General features: G+C 34.4%; 2 protein-coding genes across 3 annotated transcripts; both read left to right on the forward strand.

Moving 5' to 3' along the window:
* Positions 1-765: 765 nt before the first annotated feature.
* On the forward strand, positions 766-3,859 carry LOC147408012 (small ribosomal subunit protein eS10z-like). The gene is made up of 5 exons (XM_086436836.1): positions 766-876; positions 965-1,013; positions 1,118-1,397; positions 1,855-1,987; positions 3,496-3,859. Exons 1-5 carry the CDS (start codon positions 874-876, stop codon positions 3,580-3,582), a joined length of 552 nt encoding a protein of 183 aa, XP_086292962.1. The 5' UTR covers positions 766-873; the 3' UTR covers positions 3,583-3,859.
* A 527-nt stretch (positions 3,860-4,386) lies between these two features.
* LOC147408013 (CAAX prenyl protease 1 homolog) lies at positions 4,387-13,138 on the forward strand. 2 transcript variants are annotated; one of them, XM_086436837.1, is made up of 14 exons: positions 4,390-5,615; positions 6,528-6,675; positions 6,777-6,861; positions 6,967-7,062; positions 7,194-7,259; positions 8,331-8,429; positions 8,552-8,665; positions 8,808-8,918; positions 9,225-9,287; positions 10,314-10,406; positions 11,129-11,242; positions 12,410-12,481; positions 12,571-12,636; positions 12,704-13,134. In XM_086436837.1, exons 1-14 carry the CDS (start codon positions 5,441-5,443, stop codon positions 12,818-12,820), a joined length of 1,419 nt encoding a protein of 472 aa, XP_086292963.1. In that variant the 5' UTR covers positions 4,390-5,440; the 3' UTR covers positions 12,821-13,134. The 2 variants fall into 2 exon arrangements, with proteins under 2 accessions (XP_086292964.1, XP_086292963.1); XM_086436838.1 differs by lacking the exon at positions 12,571-12,636 and having other exon boundaries at positions 4,387-5,615; positions 12,704-13,138.
* The last annotated feature ends 243 nt before the right edge of the window (positions 13,139-13,381 follow it).

Raw genomic sequence — 13,381 nt, forward strand, 5'->3', positions numbered from 1 at the left:
GTCCGCTATCTACAGGGATACCCCGATTGTCCATGACTACTTTTCTATTCTTGAGTTTGGGTCATAGATTTTCTACTTGACTAGCATGGTTTCAAAACTCTTCGGAGGCCGAGATGTATCGCGGTATCAAGCATGGACGAGACGGATAGACAAGTCAATGTATCAGACGAGATTTAAAACCCCACATAGTTCATTTTTTTGATTGTTGAATGAGACTTCTCAAATGTAATAGAAAATTCGTTTGAGATGACTTGGTATCAGGCATGGACGAGATGAGATGCAAAACCGAGTTTTAAAACCATGTTGATGGGGCATTTTGTGATCTTGTTCTTTGTAGTCCTATTTGGTTTATACTGGTTTTCGGATTGGATTGGGTTGGATTAGGACCAACTCAAAAACATTGATTTTTCAGATTGGATCAGATCCATTATATAATACATCTCATATTGGATTGGTCCTGATTTAAAATGATGAAATTTAACTGTTTAATTTCAGATCTATGTACGACTTTCATAAAATTCTTATCAGATCCCTACCAATTCGGTGCCAATGGATCCAATTATGGGATTGGATCAGATCCGGAATAATACATCTCAAATTGGATTGGATCTGGATATATAACGATGAACGGGTTCGGATTCAGGTACAGGTTAATAAATTTCTTATCAGATATTCAGACCTCTGTCAATTTGGTGCCAATCTGATCCAAATATATTAATTTGACGGGCCTAATTATCCTACAAATAGCCCAAAACCCACGCCAGGCCCAGACATATCGTATAAATACAAGCTTTCTAGGGTTTTGGAGAGCTCTGCTTGAACTGTGGGAGAGAACAACCGAAGCTTATCAGCGGCTCCTCGTCACAGCCAACCATGGTAAGTAAAACCCTAATTTTTTCTACTCGAACTCCAAATTTTATTCTAAATCTTATCTACTAAACCCTAATTATCTTTTCCACTTCAGATCATCCCAGAGAAGAACCGTAGAGAGATCTCAAAATACCTCTTTCAAGGTTTCTCTACTCCTCCCGATAATTTTTAGTTTCAAAATTCAATTTTTCGATTACAAATTTTGATATTCGATCTGATTTCTTTGAATTTAACTGAAATCGATCAGAGGGTGTTTGCTTTGCGAAGAAAGACTATAATCTTGCGAAGCATCCAGACATCGATGTTCCAAACCTACAGGTTATTAAGCTCATGCAGAGCTTCAAATCGAAGGAGTATGTTCGCGAGACCTTCGCTTGGATGCACTATTACTGGTACCTCACCAACGATGGGATCGAATTCCTCAGGAACTATCTCAATCTCCCCTCGGAGATCGTCCCCGCGACATTGAAGAAATCGGTTAAGCCTGGTGGTAGGCCCATGGGTGGCCCACCAGGAGATCGACCTCGGTAAAATTCAACTTCTATAATTTGATGTTGTATAGTTTGTTGGTTTTGTTTACTGGGTTTTCTTTAAATTGATTGATATATGTTGGGTTTCTGTTAAATTTTGATGTTTCAGAGGCCCTCCTTGATTTTATTGCTGTTTGTTGGTTTGGGGTTTCTTTAAATTGGTTGTAGTGTGTTGGGTTTATTGCTGTTTGTTGGTTTAGGTTACTGGGTTTTCTTTAAATTGGTTGATATGTGCTGTGTGTCTGTTAAATTTTAATATTTCAGAGTCCCCCATCAATTTGATGTAAAAAAATGCAACCTATGTTGATCTAATTGCTTTTTGTTGGTTTGGGTTTCTGTTAAATTTTAATATTTCAGAGTCCCTTTGATGTAAAAAATGCAACCTATGTTGATTTAATTGCTTTTTGTTGGTTTGGGTTCCTGTTAAATTGGTTTTAAATATTTGATTTTGCAGTGGCCCTCCTCGGTTTGAGGGAGACCGACCCAGGTTTGGGGACCGTGATGGATACCGTGCAGGTCCCCGTGGGCCTCCGGGTGAGTTTGGCGACAAGGGAGGAGCCCCACCTGAATTCCAGCCTTCTTTTAGGGTAATTTTAAATATTTTGAATGTTACTTGATGTCACTATTTTGCAATTTTTTATGAGAGTTACATTTTTTGGGCTTTGAGGCATAGTGCTTAGAATATTGATATATGCTTCGATTCTCTTCTATTGTTCATTGGGTTGATTTTTGGTTGGGATATTTAAGGCTCAGTTGAAGAAGCGTGGTTCAAATTAGTATTCATGGGAGTGTATTGGGCTCCATGTCATGATGATTATTGTCAACTATGTTAGTTCTTTCTAGTGTTAATGTTCTACGGAGGGCCTATCCTTACAATGGTGGTGATTTTGATGGTGTGCAGAGGACATTGAATACTTCAAGACAGTCATTGTTATAGACTTTATAAAGTCAACTGGCCTATGTTTGTACCATACCTAATAACATGACCTCTGTATCTGAATAATTATACTATCTTCTCAATGAACCTTGCACGCACCAAAGTTCAACAAATATATATACTGAAGTTGGTGCAAATACTTCTATAAATATCTGCATCACCAACGCATACTTTATGGAATTCAACTGAAGAAAACTCCTAGGGATGAGATACTAGTTAAGAATGATGGTAAAGAAAAATTCTAAAGAGGCCACTTCCATCATTTAGGTTAAATTATCTGTTGATATGTACAGATGGAGTGGTAGAGTATTATGTGATTTAGTAGTATCAGTCAAATTATTATGTTAGTTTTACAAGACTACAATAAGGTAACCATGCCCTTTGAAGTGAATGTCGGGCTTCCAAGAAATATGTTCATAGCAGGGATAGGGATCAAGATGGATAACAGTTTAAATTAGAAAACATTGAAACCTATATTGATTATATTTGAAGTGAGATAAAGAATAACCCCAATAGGAGTCAGAATAAATGAAAATTGTTTGAGTTGGTTTAGTCATGTACAAAGCAAAATAAATAACAGCACACTAAGAAATGACACTTTGGTGGCAAGTCAAAGACTTTAAAGGGGTGAGATGAAGGTTGAACATGATGTGGCTTGAGATAGTAAAAAGTATATGAAAGCACGTGCCTTGATTTAAGAAAAAAGTAGTAGAAAACTCAATATCTAGAATAACTATATTACTTTTAGATACATCATGATTGTTGTCGTAAAAAATCAATTTTATAAAGGTATCACATGATGTTTTTCTAATAACTTGAACAAATTAAACATATATAATGTGTATCATTATGAATAACTCTATTGAGAGCTTTCTAATGATATTATTTTTATCATAGATAAATTCACTGCTTGCAAATCATAGCATTTTGAAAAATTCGAGTAAAAACAAAATTAGTTTTGAAGAATGGAACTTTAAGAAATATAACTTGAGAATAAATAGAATAGCGTGTCTTCTTTGTGTCCCCTATTGTGGATAAATAATTTAAGAGCATCTTTGGATAGTTTAACATCAAAGATGCTATATGCATCATTCCATTCGAATATGGATTTGTTGATTCTTTCATAGTCATTCACATTTTGTAATTTGGAACATGCAGGGTCCTGGTGGAAGGCCTGGCTTTGGCCGAGGTGGTGGTGGTGGTGGTTATGGTGCAGGAGGACCAGCTAGCTCAAGTCTTGCTTGAGAGAACATGCTGGTCATTTGAGCTCTCCTAATTTTACCAGTTTTAGGAGTTCGTCATCATCCAAGCAGAACAACTTTGTTTTTGTTGAGTTTGATTTAGTTCCATGGGTTATTTTCAGCATTACAGACAATATTAAGTTTGTTTCGAAATATTTTTTTGTCTCAGGTGTTGTGGATTGAGAAAGAAACCCAAGCTTGTGTTCTCTTTGAAGTAGTATCAGTGTCTAATTTTATTAAACCATGGGTTACATTAATAGACATTTGCTTCATTTCTGTCATCATGCCCACTCAATAAATGAAGCTGAAATTACAAGCATAACTCTTAAGTGAAACAGTTCTGCTTAGTTTACTTTATGGTTTAGTTTGATCCGAAGCTAGTTATGCTTACATAGATCAGACAGCCTTGTTTTTAGAGGAAATAGAGAGGGGAGACAACTGCGTTAAAGCTTAGACCACTGTTTATCATAAATCATGTAACTATTATGACTCAGGAGAGACCCTGACTAATACTACTACTACTTCTACGGATGTTGATTCCAAAGAGGATGCTTGTGCAGGGACAAGTATTTATGGTAAAAAACCCATAGTTCCAGTCCAATTCTTAGGAGCCATCTGGGCTAGATCAAAGATTTGAGAGAGGGCATTTAGTCCTCATTCAGAGTCCGAATTATTACACCCTGAAGCTGCATGTTGTTGCTCTGCTTAGCTTTAGTCTTAGATGATATAAGGTATTTTTTATTTCGGGGGGGGGGGGGGGGGCTGAGTTCAATTCCCCATCTTGAGGTCCACCCTTCAATAATGGTATTTAAAAAAATAATAATATTAGAGTGGATTAGCAATTAATTTCTTTATAATATTCAAATTAATAATATTGAAATTATTAAAAATTAATTATTTTATTAAAAAAAAAAAAAATTTGGTTGACTCTCTTGATTTTAATTAACTCACCCAATATTTTCCAAACACCGTACAAGTCTCATAGGATCTCCGAGGTTCATGAACGACATCAAGATGACTCCTTGACACATCTCAATTTTGGATAATTTTTAAACCCATGGTCTCATTTTAGTTGATATAGAATGAGATTTTATCTGCTAACTTGGCCCAACCACCACCTTCAAAAAATAATGTTAGACAATTCTAAATGATTAAACAAAATGTGTTAATTTAATTTTTAATAGAATCAAATTGATCAACCTGGTTGAGTTTGGACTTTGGGTCAGATTCATTTGGTCTTAATTGATTTGATCCCTTGACTTTCATTAACCTGGTCAAACAGTTGACAAAAACAATAATCATTTAATATTGATAATAAAATGTCAAAAATACCTTTATGTGTTATGAAAATGTCTTTCGATCAAAGCAATTCGATCGTGTTTGAAATAATTTTAAAGATGATAAGCCTAGAGAAATGTAATCATTTGAAATCAAATTCTCATTGATTTAAACTTAAAATTTGTTATTTTAAAACTTAATCTCATCGTTTTCAATCATTTATCATCATTTTCAATTCAATTTCATGTTTTTCAATCTAATACATGTGTTCATCCCGATCTCATCATTTTCATCTCATCCCAAAATGCATTTTTTGACTTATAATGCTTAGAATCTCCACATGGAAAATACTAAAACATAAAAAACTATGAAAAATAGAAAATAATAAAAAAAATGAAATTAGTAGTACTCCATCAATTAAATATGTACGTTAGTCTCTACTCCCTTGCCGTAAAGAACACAATCAATAATTTTTTTTTCTGTTTTTTTTTTTTTCCTATTTCGTAGGGGAGGGGGAGATAAACCTAATTTTGCCTATTTTGCAGGGGGTATTACTAAAATACCCTTTGAAAATCTATCGATTAATGTCGAATCGGGTGAACCGGCCTCAGCGGGTACCGATTCGATCCACAAGACAGTTTTTGAACATATTTAAGCTCCAAATTCTAACTAAACGTCCAAACCAATCTTCCTTCTCTCTCTCTCTGTGCACCTTTGAGTCATCTCCAATGGCGTTTCCGTACATGGAAGCTGTAGTGGGTAAGCAGGATCGTGTAGTCTCTCTTTCTCTGTTTTCTCTTTCTTTCAACCACATTCTCTGATGGCACTTGTCTTTTATGTATTTAGTGCTACTTGATTCTTCTTCAACTCTGCTTGAAGGTCTAACCATGTTTGTGATTCTTTTTTTTGGTGTTTTTCGTTTCTTATACTGTTTTCTTTAATCTTGATATTGAGTTCTTTAGCTGGTTGTTGGTGCTGTTGTCTGATTTCTTGTTAAACTTCAGTTTTAAAAGAAATAATAAAGTACAAGTCATGTTAGTTCTGGGATTAGCAAATGAGGGAAGTTTCCTCGTTTTATTGCATTTAGAATCGAAAAAATGGAACGCTCATTTTGTGTTTTTGAATTGGGATTTTTGGACTATTTTTCTTGATGTAAGTTGAAGATGTTTTAATCATTTCAGGTTGGTTCCCTTTTGAATTCTTCTCTGTTTCCGTATCTTCCCCCCTCCCCCCCCCCCCCCCCCCCCCCCCCTTTTTTTTTGAGTTTCTTGGTAATCAAAGCCTTGTGATTCTTCTAGGTGGGGATTAAGAAATGAGGCAAGATTCCTCCTTTTATTGCATTTGGAATAAGAAAAATAGAACCCTCATTTGTGTTTTTGAATTAGGAATTTTGGATTCTTTTTCATTTTCTTCGATTTATTCGATTGTAATAGGGATTTTCAGATTCTTTTTCATTTTTTCGCTTCATTCAATTGAAACTCTTTTTCATGATGTAATTTGAAGATGCTTTAATCAATCTTGGTTGACAACCTTGTGATTCTTCTGTATTTTTATTTTTTATTTTTCCCTCTTTTTGATTTTCTTGGTAATCAAAGTCTTTTTTATTTTATGTGTAAGCTGGACTTGAACCCACGATTAAGCCCATTGGTAATCAAAGTCTTCTTGTTGCAGGCATTATGATCTTGATGTATATTTTCGAGACTTATCTTGATTTTCGGCAACATGTTGCTCTCAAACACCCAAAGCTTCCCAAGCCTTTAGAAGGAGTGGTTGGTCAAGAAAAGTTTGAGAGGTCTCGAGCTTATAGCCTTGATAAAAGGTTTATTTGTACCTCATCATCTTCTTCTTTTCTGTTGATTTCCCTCATCGAGAATGTTAATTTAGTTTTTAGTTTCATTATTTATTGTCAATATCTTCCAGCCAGTTTCACTTTGTTCATGAAGCAATAATCGTCCTGACGAACACAACAATTTTGTTCTTTGGTGTGTTACCTTGGTTTTGGAAGGTAAGCCAGTGAGGATATTGTGCCGTAATAACATTGTTTATGTTTTCTCTTTTTAATTATTTTATAGGTTACAATATTTATTTGAGCTACTCCATTTGGCTGCAGAAATCAGGGGACTTTCTGATGTATATTGGCCTTGAAACAGATAATGAAATAATTCACACCCTTGTGTACTTAGCAAGAGCTATGATTTGGTCGCAGGTGTGGATAAAACCCCTTTTTTTTCCATCATTCTACACATGTAATTCCCTTGCATTGGAATCCATCTCTATATCCCATTTATATTCCTAAGCTCTTTTTTACTAACGTTGTTTTTGCGATTTTTTGTGCAGATTATTGACTTGCCATTCTCATTGTACTCAACTTTGGTGATTGAGGCCCGCCATGGTTTCAACAAAGTTTGTATTCTTGTTCCATAGTTTCTTTATATATTTCTAGTAAATAAAATAGTGCTTTCAGACATTTTTAGGTGTTTGGGAAGTTGATTTCAACTAAGATTATGTTATTTCAGGGTTATTTACATGTTTGGGTTAGTTTCTTTGTATTTTCTATTTTGGGTAAGTACGGTGGTAGTATAAAGCATAGTCAAATTATAAGTTTCAAAGTTTGTTGAAACTATTGTAAGGGATATGTTTATTATGATTATCAATCAAATTTCAAATTCTTTAGAGAATTGTTTCTCTTGTTCTGCCTTGTGGATTCAAGAACTTATATGCATACATACATACATACATAAGAAAGAAGATGGTGATCTTCTCATTCGTTTCACCAAACTTCAACTACGTCACATTCTTTGCCGACTTATTGTACATACCAGTGTTTTTAAACGCTAATTGTGAGGTGAGGCATTTTATTAGCCAAAGCCTTGAGTTGTAAGGCATAAACCCCACAAACATGCATTTTTTTAAATTGATAAATAATTAAATATGCAATAAATATATATAAAATTCTAATAAAAACGTAGGGAAATTTTTGAGAAAAAAAAAAGGAAGAAAAATTACTATGATTTGCAATGTCACGTTCCGCAGTTTAGTATCTAAATCTAAATTAAAATCCTCAAACAATGTATATATAGTTAAGTACCTCATGTAAATTAAATCTTATAGTAAGGACAACCTTACAATTATAAGGATTAGTATGTAATGACATTACTAAATTAGAGAGAAGATATAACATGTCCCCATAAAGCATACGCCTTAGCCCAAGGGCATAAAAAAGGCATGTGCCTCCCCTAAGGTGTAAGCTTTTTGAATGCCTCATTGTGTAAGGTGTAAGCCTATGAGAGAAAGACCTTTCCTTGAAACCTCAAGGAAGTTTTCAAGAGCATTGCTTCAAGGCGTAAGCCTCCAACACCTCTCAAAACATCGGTATAAACATCTTCACATTCTCAATTATTGGGCGTTCCTTCAATTTGCTTTCCTCTATATCTCGCTGAGCTCTCTTTCCAAGATTTCCTTTATTTTTCGCAGAAAACAATACGGATTTTCTTTATGGACATGTTCAAAGGAGTCTGTCTCTCTATCTTATTTGGACCGCCAATTGTGGCTGCAATCGTTGTAATAGTACAGGTATCACTATCATTTGTTTCATCTTCTTTAAATTTAGAGGAGTACATGATCGGAGAAATCGTTTGCTTTTAGTTGAAACATTTAGTGATTAAATTACGCAATTTTGATATGCGTTGCTGCAGAAAGGAGGTCCTTACTTTCCCATCTACTTATGGGCGTTTACATTTGTTTTGTCCATTACAATGATGACGCTATATCCGATTCTAATAGCTCCACTTTTCAATAAGTTCACTCCTGTGAGTATTGGTATTTTTGTTGTTAAATGTTGCATTGAATTTATGGTAAAAAGGATCTGTTAGACTTGCACATGTGGTTGAATTCATTAGTTGATTAATGGTGTTCAATTTTCTTCTTTTCTATTTATGCTGTTTGCAATAGGTCCCTGAAGGACTACTCAAACACAAAATTGAGATACTTGCTTCCTCCCTGAAGTTTCCTTTAAAGAAGCTTTTTGTTGTCGATGGCTCTACAAGGTCAGGACATAGCAATGTGAGGATTCGATTTTCCACTCGTATCTTTACTTCTTATTATTGATTCTTGTACCTATGCTTCCTTTCATTTAACAACTTTTTACAACAACGGAGATTGCACTACCTTCCAAATGATCCATTTTGCCAAGAGAGTATCTACATATTCATTTCATACAGGTTTCCTACCAATATGAGACAAGAGCATTAATTCAAAATCTTGTTTGATGGCTTTTGATGCTTATTTCTATTTTTTGATATACAACTAATATTAGGTATTCCAATGATCTTTGTTGTGCCCTAATTAATCTTACTGATACCTCCACAGGCTTATATGTACGGATTTTTCAACAATAAGCGTATAGTCCTTTATGACACATTGATTCAACAGGTCCGAAGGCACTTTTTATGTTATCTTTTCTTCGTTTTTTAAAAAAATTTTGTTTAAATTTTTTAGTCGTTGAGGTCTTTGAATGCAATATCATAAAATTTCCAATCAATCAATCCACAAAGACTTAGCCCTGCTATTGGTTGATTGATTGACATGTTCCCTATTTGAGGATAAACAAGAAGTAAGCATTCCTTAGAACCATACTGTTTTTATTTAATTTCTTGTTCTGAGTCAATGTTTCAGGAGAAGAATTGAGACAGTCTCAACCAAAACATTCCTAGACAATCCGAAATATTTAATACTTTAAGGTCAATGTTTCTTTCTGGTCTTGGCTGAAACTGGAATGTTCACCTGAAACATTTCGAACAGAATGAAAATTGTGAACAGTGGTCCTAACTTATAATTAATGTTAATTGGATCAAGTCTTGACGTTAATATTTGGGCTGATGAACTCCCCATCTTACACTGATGATCAACCCCGACGTATCTATCCACGTAATAGTAGAGAGGTTGGAGCTAAGATGGTACTTCTCCAAATGCATGCCTCGAGCATGGATGGATATATATTGTAATGTTCAAGGTTTAAAATCTTGTTTCAAGGCAATTCTTTAGTCAAGAAAAAAACCGAGACGGTCTTGATCGAAACTTCTCTGAAACATTCTCTGGTTCAGGGTCAATGTTTCGTTCCAGTGTCAGCCAAAACCGGAATGTTTCTATGATGAAACATTCCTGTAACTTTGAAATTATGGATATACTGAAGGGAATATCAGAAAACAAGTCTTCAGGAAAAGAGTTAACCTTTTATTTAAAGAAATGACTTTGTGAATGCATTGATTTGGATTATATTTGTTCTACTTAATTTAGAGAGATTCTATTGCCACACCAACTTTTGCTAACTCCACCCCAATTCAATGTAAAATCATCAAATAATTACCACACATCTTGGGGTGGCATTAGCAAAAGTTGATGTGGCAATAGAAGCTCACTAAATTTATTATATATATGCTCATAAGTGACATTTTGCAGTGCAATAACGAGGATGAAGTTGTTGCTGTTATTGCTCATGAATTGGGACATTGGAAGCTTAATCATACAATGTACTCATTCATTGCCACGCAGGTGTGTTCTAAATTTCTGGTCTTACGGAATGTTTTGATTATTGGAGTTCAACCACTAAATAAACATTGTCTTGACTTCTGATTATTTCACAATGCTTTCTAGAAATGAATTATCTTGGACCTTTGGTGTTTTCTTGTAAGCATCTTATAAATTTACGTGTGTATTGTGGTAAAATGTGCAACTAGTTCTCCTAAAACTTCACAGGAAACATATTTAAAGGAAGTTTTACTTTACATTGGCATGCCATATGAAATCGACATATCAACTCTCAATTGTGTTTATTTATGTTCAAATGATATATGGATTTTAACGAGTTATTCTACACTTATTTCCTCTTGTGAGGGCATGGATAACATTTTAGACAATCCAACAGTATGTTGAGCCATTATCAACATGGTCATTCTCACAAAAAAATCTGTCCAATTTTTCAAATCTGAGTCAACTTTTCATGATTTTAAGAATGTTACGATGGTTGAAATTTTGTGAGGATTCATTATATATCCATATGGGCCTCACAAGTGGGAGAGAATATAGACTAATCAAATTTGAATGTTTGTAATAGTTGAGGACATTACTTCAAATAAAATAAGGTTAGTAGTTTGTATTTTGTCCTATTGAATACCTAGTCCAGTTGATATTATTGATCATGTCCGCTCTTTTGAGTTTATAAGAGCACTTTGATATGGTTGGCTCAGCTTTATGTAACATGCATCTGACTGCAGATTCTATCATTTTTGCAATTTGGAGGATATTCTCTAGTAAGGAACTCAAGTGATCTGTTTCAAAGTTTTGGTTTCGAATCACAGCCAGTACTCATTGGATTCATCATTTTTCAGGTATGGAAATATCTTTAATCCATTTCATACAGAATAAAAAAAAGAGAGATTCTATTGCCACAACAACTTTGCTAACACTACCCCAATTCATATGTAAATCACCGAAGAATTAGCACACATCTTGGGGTGGCATTAGTAAAAGTTGGTGTGGTGATAGAAGCTCTATAAAAAAAAAAACCTATATAATTATGAGCCATTATATGGTGAACCTGAGGCTACCATGCACTCGATATTCCCCAAAATTCATGTTCATCTGGTGTGCTATGTGCACACCTCAAGACATGTGTGCCACATAATGCATATATGTTTGTAGTTTGCAAAGGATTGGGTTTTACTCTGATCTGCTCGGCACGTCTATTTTGGATAACTTACCAATAAACTGTTTCAAGAACAATATCAATGAGATCAGATGAATTTGACCATCCAGGTATCTCCAAATTTTTTGCGTAAATTAGGAAAATTTTGGCTAACAAGGGGTTGCTCCATTAATTCACCAAATTAATTGTCAAATCACAGAATAAAAGAATATTTTTTCTCTGATCAACCAAATTAGCCCTAACCTCCACTCATAGTCACCAAGTTGGGATTTGGAAATAAGTCGGCAAGGGAAAATTTCAAAAAAGTTGGTAAAATCGGAAGAAAAAAAAATCGGGCTAGGCTTAAGTCTGTAATTATTCAAACTAGGTAGTGTTCTCATATTATATCACCAAATGTCATTAAACTACAATGATAAATCACCAAACGCCCCATATAGATTGATATCATCCTTGCATCCACATTCAAGGTCATCCTCATTATCTAATGCTTCATCAATAAAATGCTCACTGACATCTTCATCAAGGTCATCTTCTCTTACTAGTTCTTCGATTTCATCTTTCCTTTTAATCTGATTTAATTGCAAAGTTCGCAATTTAATTGAGAAGTTCATATAAGTCCTTATTTATTGAAAAAGTCATGATTAAGTTGATGAATGAAAAAAAAGTCACAGTTTAATTGCTACTTTTTCAATAAGTTGGAGAATTTGGTGACTATTCCTCCACCTCTTTCCATCTGTTGAAATCCTAACTTCGTTATGCACCTATTTTATTGCTTAAAAACATCACTTTTGTAGTCCCCAATTTTTTTTTTTTTATAAATCTCTCCCTGACTAGTTTGCTTATTTTGCAGCACATTCTCATACCTCTCCAACACTTTTTAGGCTTTGGTCTGAATCTAATCAGCCGAGCTTCTGAATTTCAGGTAGAGATATCTTTCCATCGAAATGAGGAGGGAATGTTGTGTGGTTTGAGTTGCTTTGATACCTAATTTATTTTATTTTATTTGTTAAGGCTGATGCTTTTGCTAAGAAGCTTGGTTATGGCACACCCCTTCGAGCAAGCCTTGTGAAACTACAGGTGATTATCCTCATTCGTAGTTTACATGTTATTGTTCACTACTAATATGAGGTTTTAATGGTTTCAGGAAGAAAATCTGACCACCATGAACACGGATCCATGGTACTCGGCTTACCATTATTCGCATCCTTCACTTATCGAAAGGCTGGCTGCCCTCGATGAATCCGATAAGAAAGCAGATTGAGTAAAAAACTCAAACCAGTCAACATCTCTTTTACAAATGGGCACAAATTCGACCGCCCTTCCATGCTATTATTAGTTCATTTTCTAGTTAGTCAGGAGCATTGTAAGCTTGAACATTATCCATTTTTTCTCACTAAACTATACAAATTGAGGTAGAAATTACATAACTAGTTGCTATCAACTTTTTCATTGCCTCAGCTCGGACAACCCTTCGTGGAAAATGAGGGAAAGATTTTTAGTGTTGAACAAAATTGAAGAGGATATTTTTATGATCTTGAAAATTACAGAGTAAAAAAGAGGATATTTTTATGATTTTGAAAACTAACCAACGTAATCTGTAATTTTCTTCATTTTTAATTAAAATGACTTTAATCATATTAAGTTTAAATGTTAAGGTGGGGGATTACATATTTTTTATTTTCAACATACTGAAAATCAATCCAACATATGAAGTAGAACTCTTATTAATCTCATAATCTTAATCATGTCGGTCGAAGACTTCTATTTCTTGACCATTGACCAATCTTTTAATATACCTTCAACTTGGATAAAAAATTAAGAT

The sequence above is a fragment of the Akebia trifoliata genome, chromosome 3, assembly GCF_017979445.1.
Source record: "Akebia trifoliata isolate Shusen 1 chromosome 3, ASM1797944v1, whole genome shotgun sequence".
In the NCBI taxonomy this organism is placed as follows: domain Eukaryota; kingdom Viridiplantae; phylum Streptophyta; class Magnoliopsida; order Ranunculales; family Lardizabalaceae; genus Akebia; species Akebia trifoliata.

Coding starts and splice junctions, on each gene's coding strand:
- LOC147408012 (XM_086436836.1), top strand. Junction 1,014..1,117: donor CTCAAAATACCTCTTTCAAG/GTTTCTCTACTC, acceptor GAAATCGATCAG/AGGGTGTTTGCTTTGCGAAG. Junction 1,988..3,495: donor AATTCCAGCCTTCTTTTAGG/GTAATTTTAAAT, acceptor TGGAACATGCAG/GGTCCTGGTGGAAGGCCTGG.
- LOC147408013 (XM_086436837.1), top strand. CDS start 5,441: ATGTCGAATCGGGTGAACCGGCCTCAGCGGGTACCGATTCGATCCACA. Junction 11,243..12,409: donor TTGGATTCATCATTTTTCAG/GTATGGAAATAT, acceptor CTTATTTTGCAG/CACATTCTCATACCTCTCCA. Junction 12,637..12,703: donor CAAGCCTTGTGAAACTACAG/GTGATTATCCTC, acceptor TAATGGTTTCAG/GAAGAAAATCTGACCACCAT.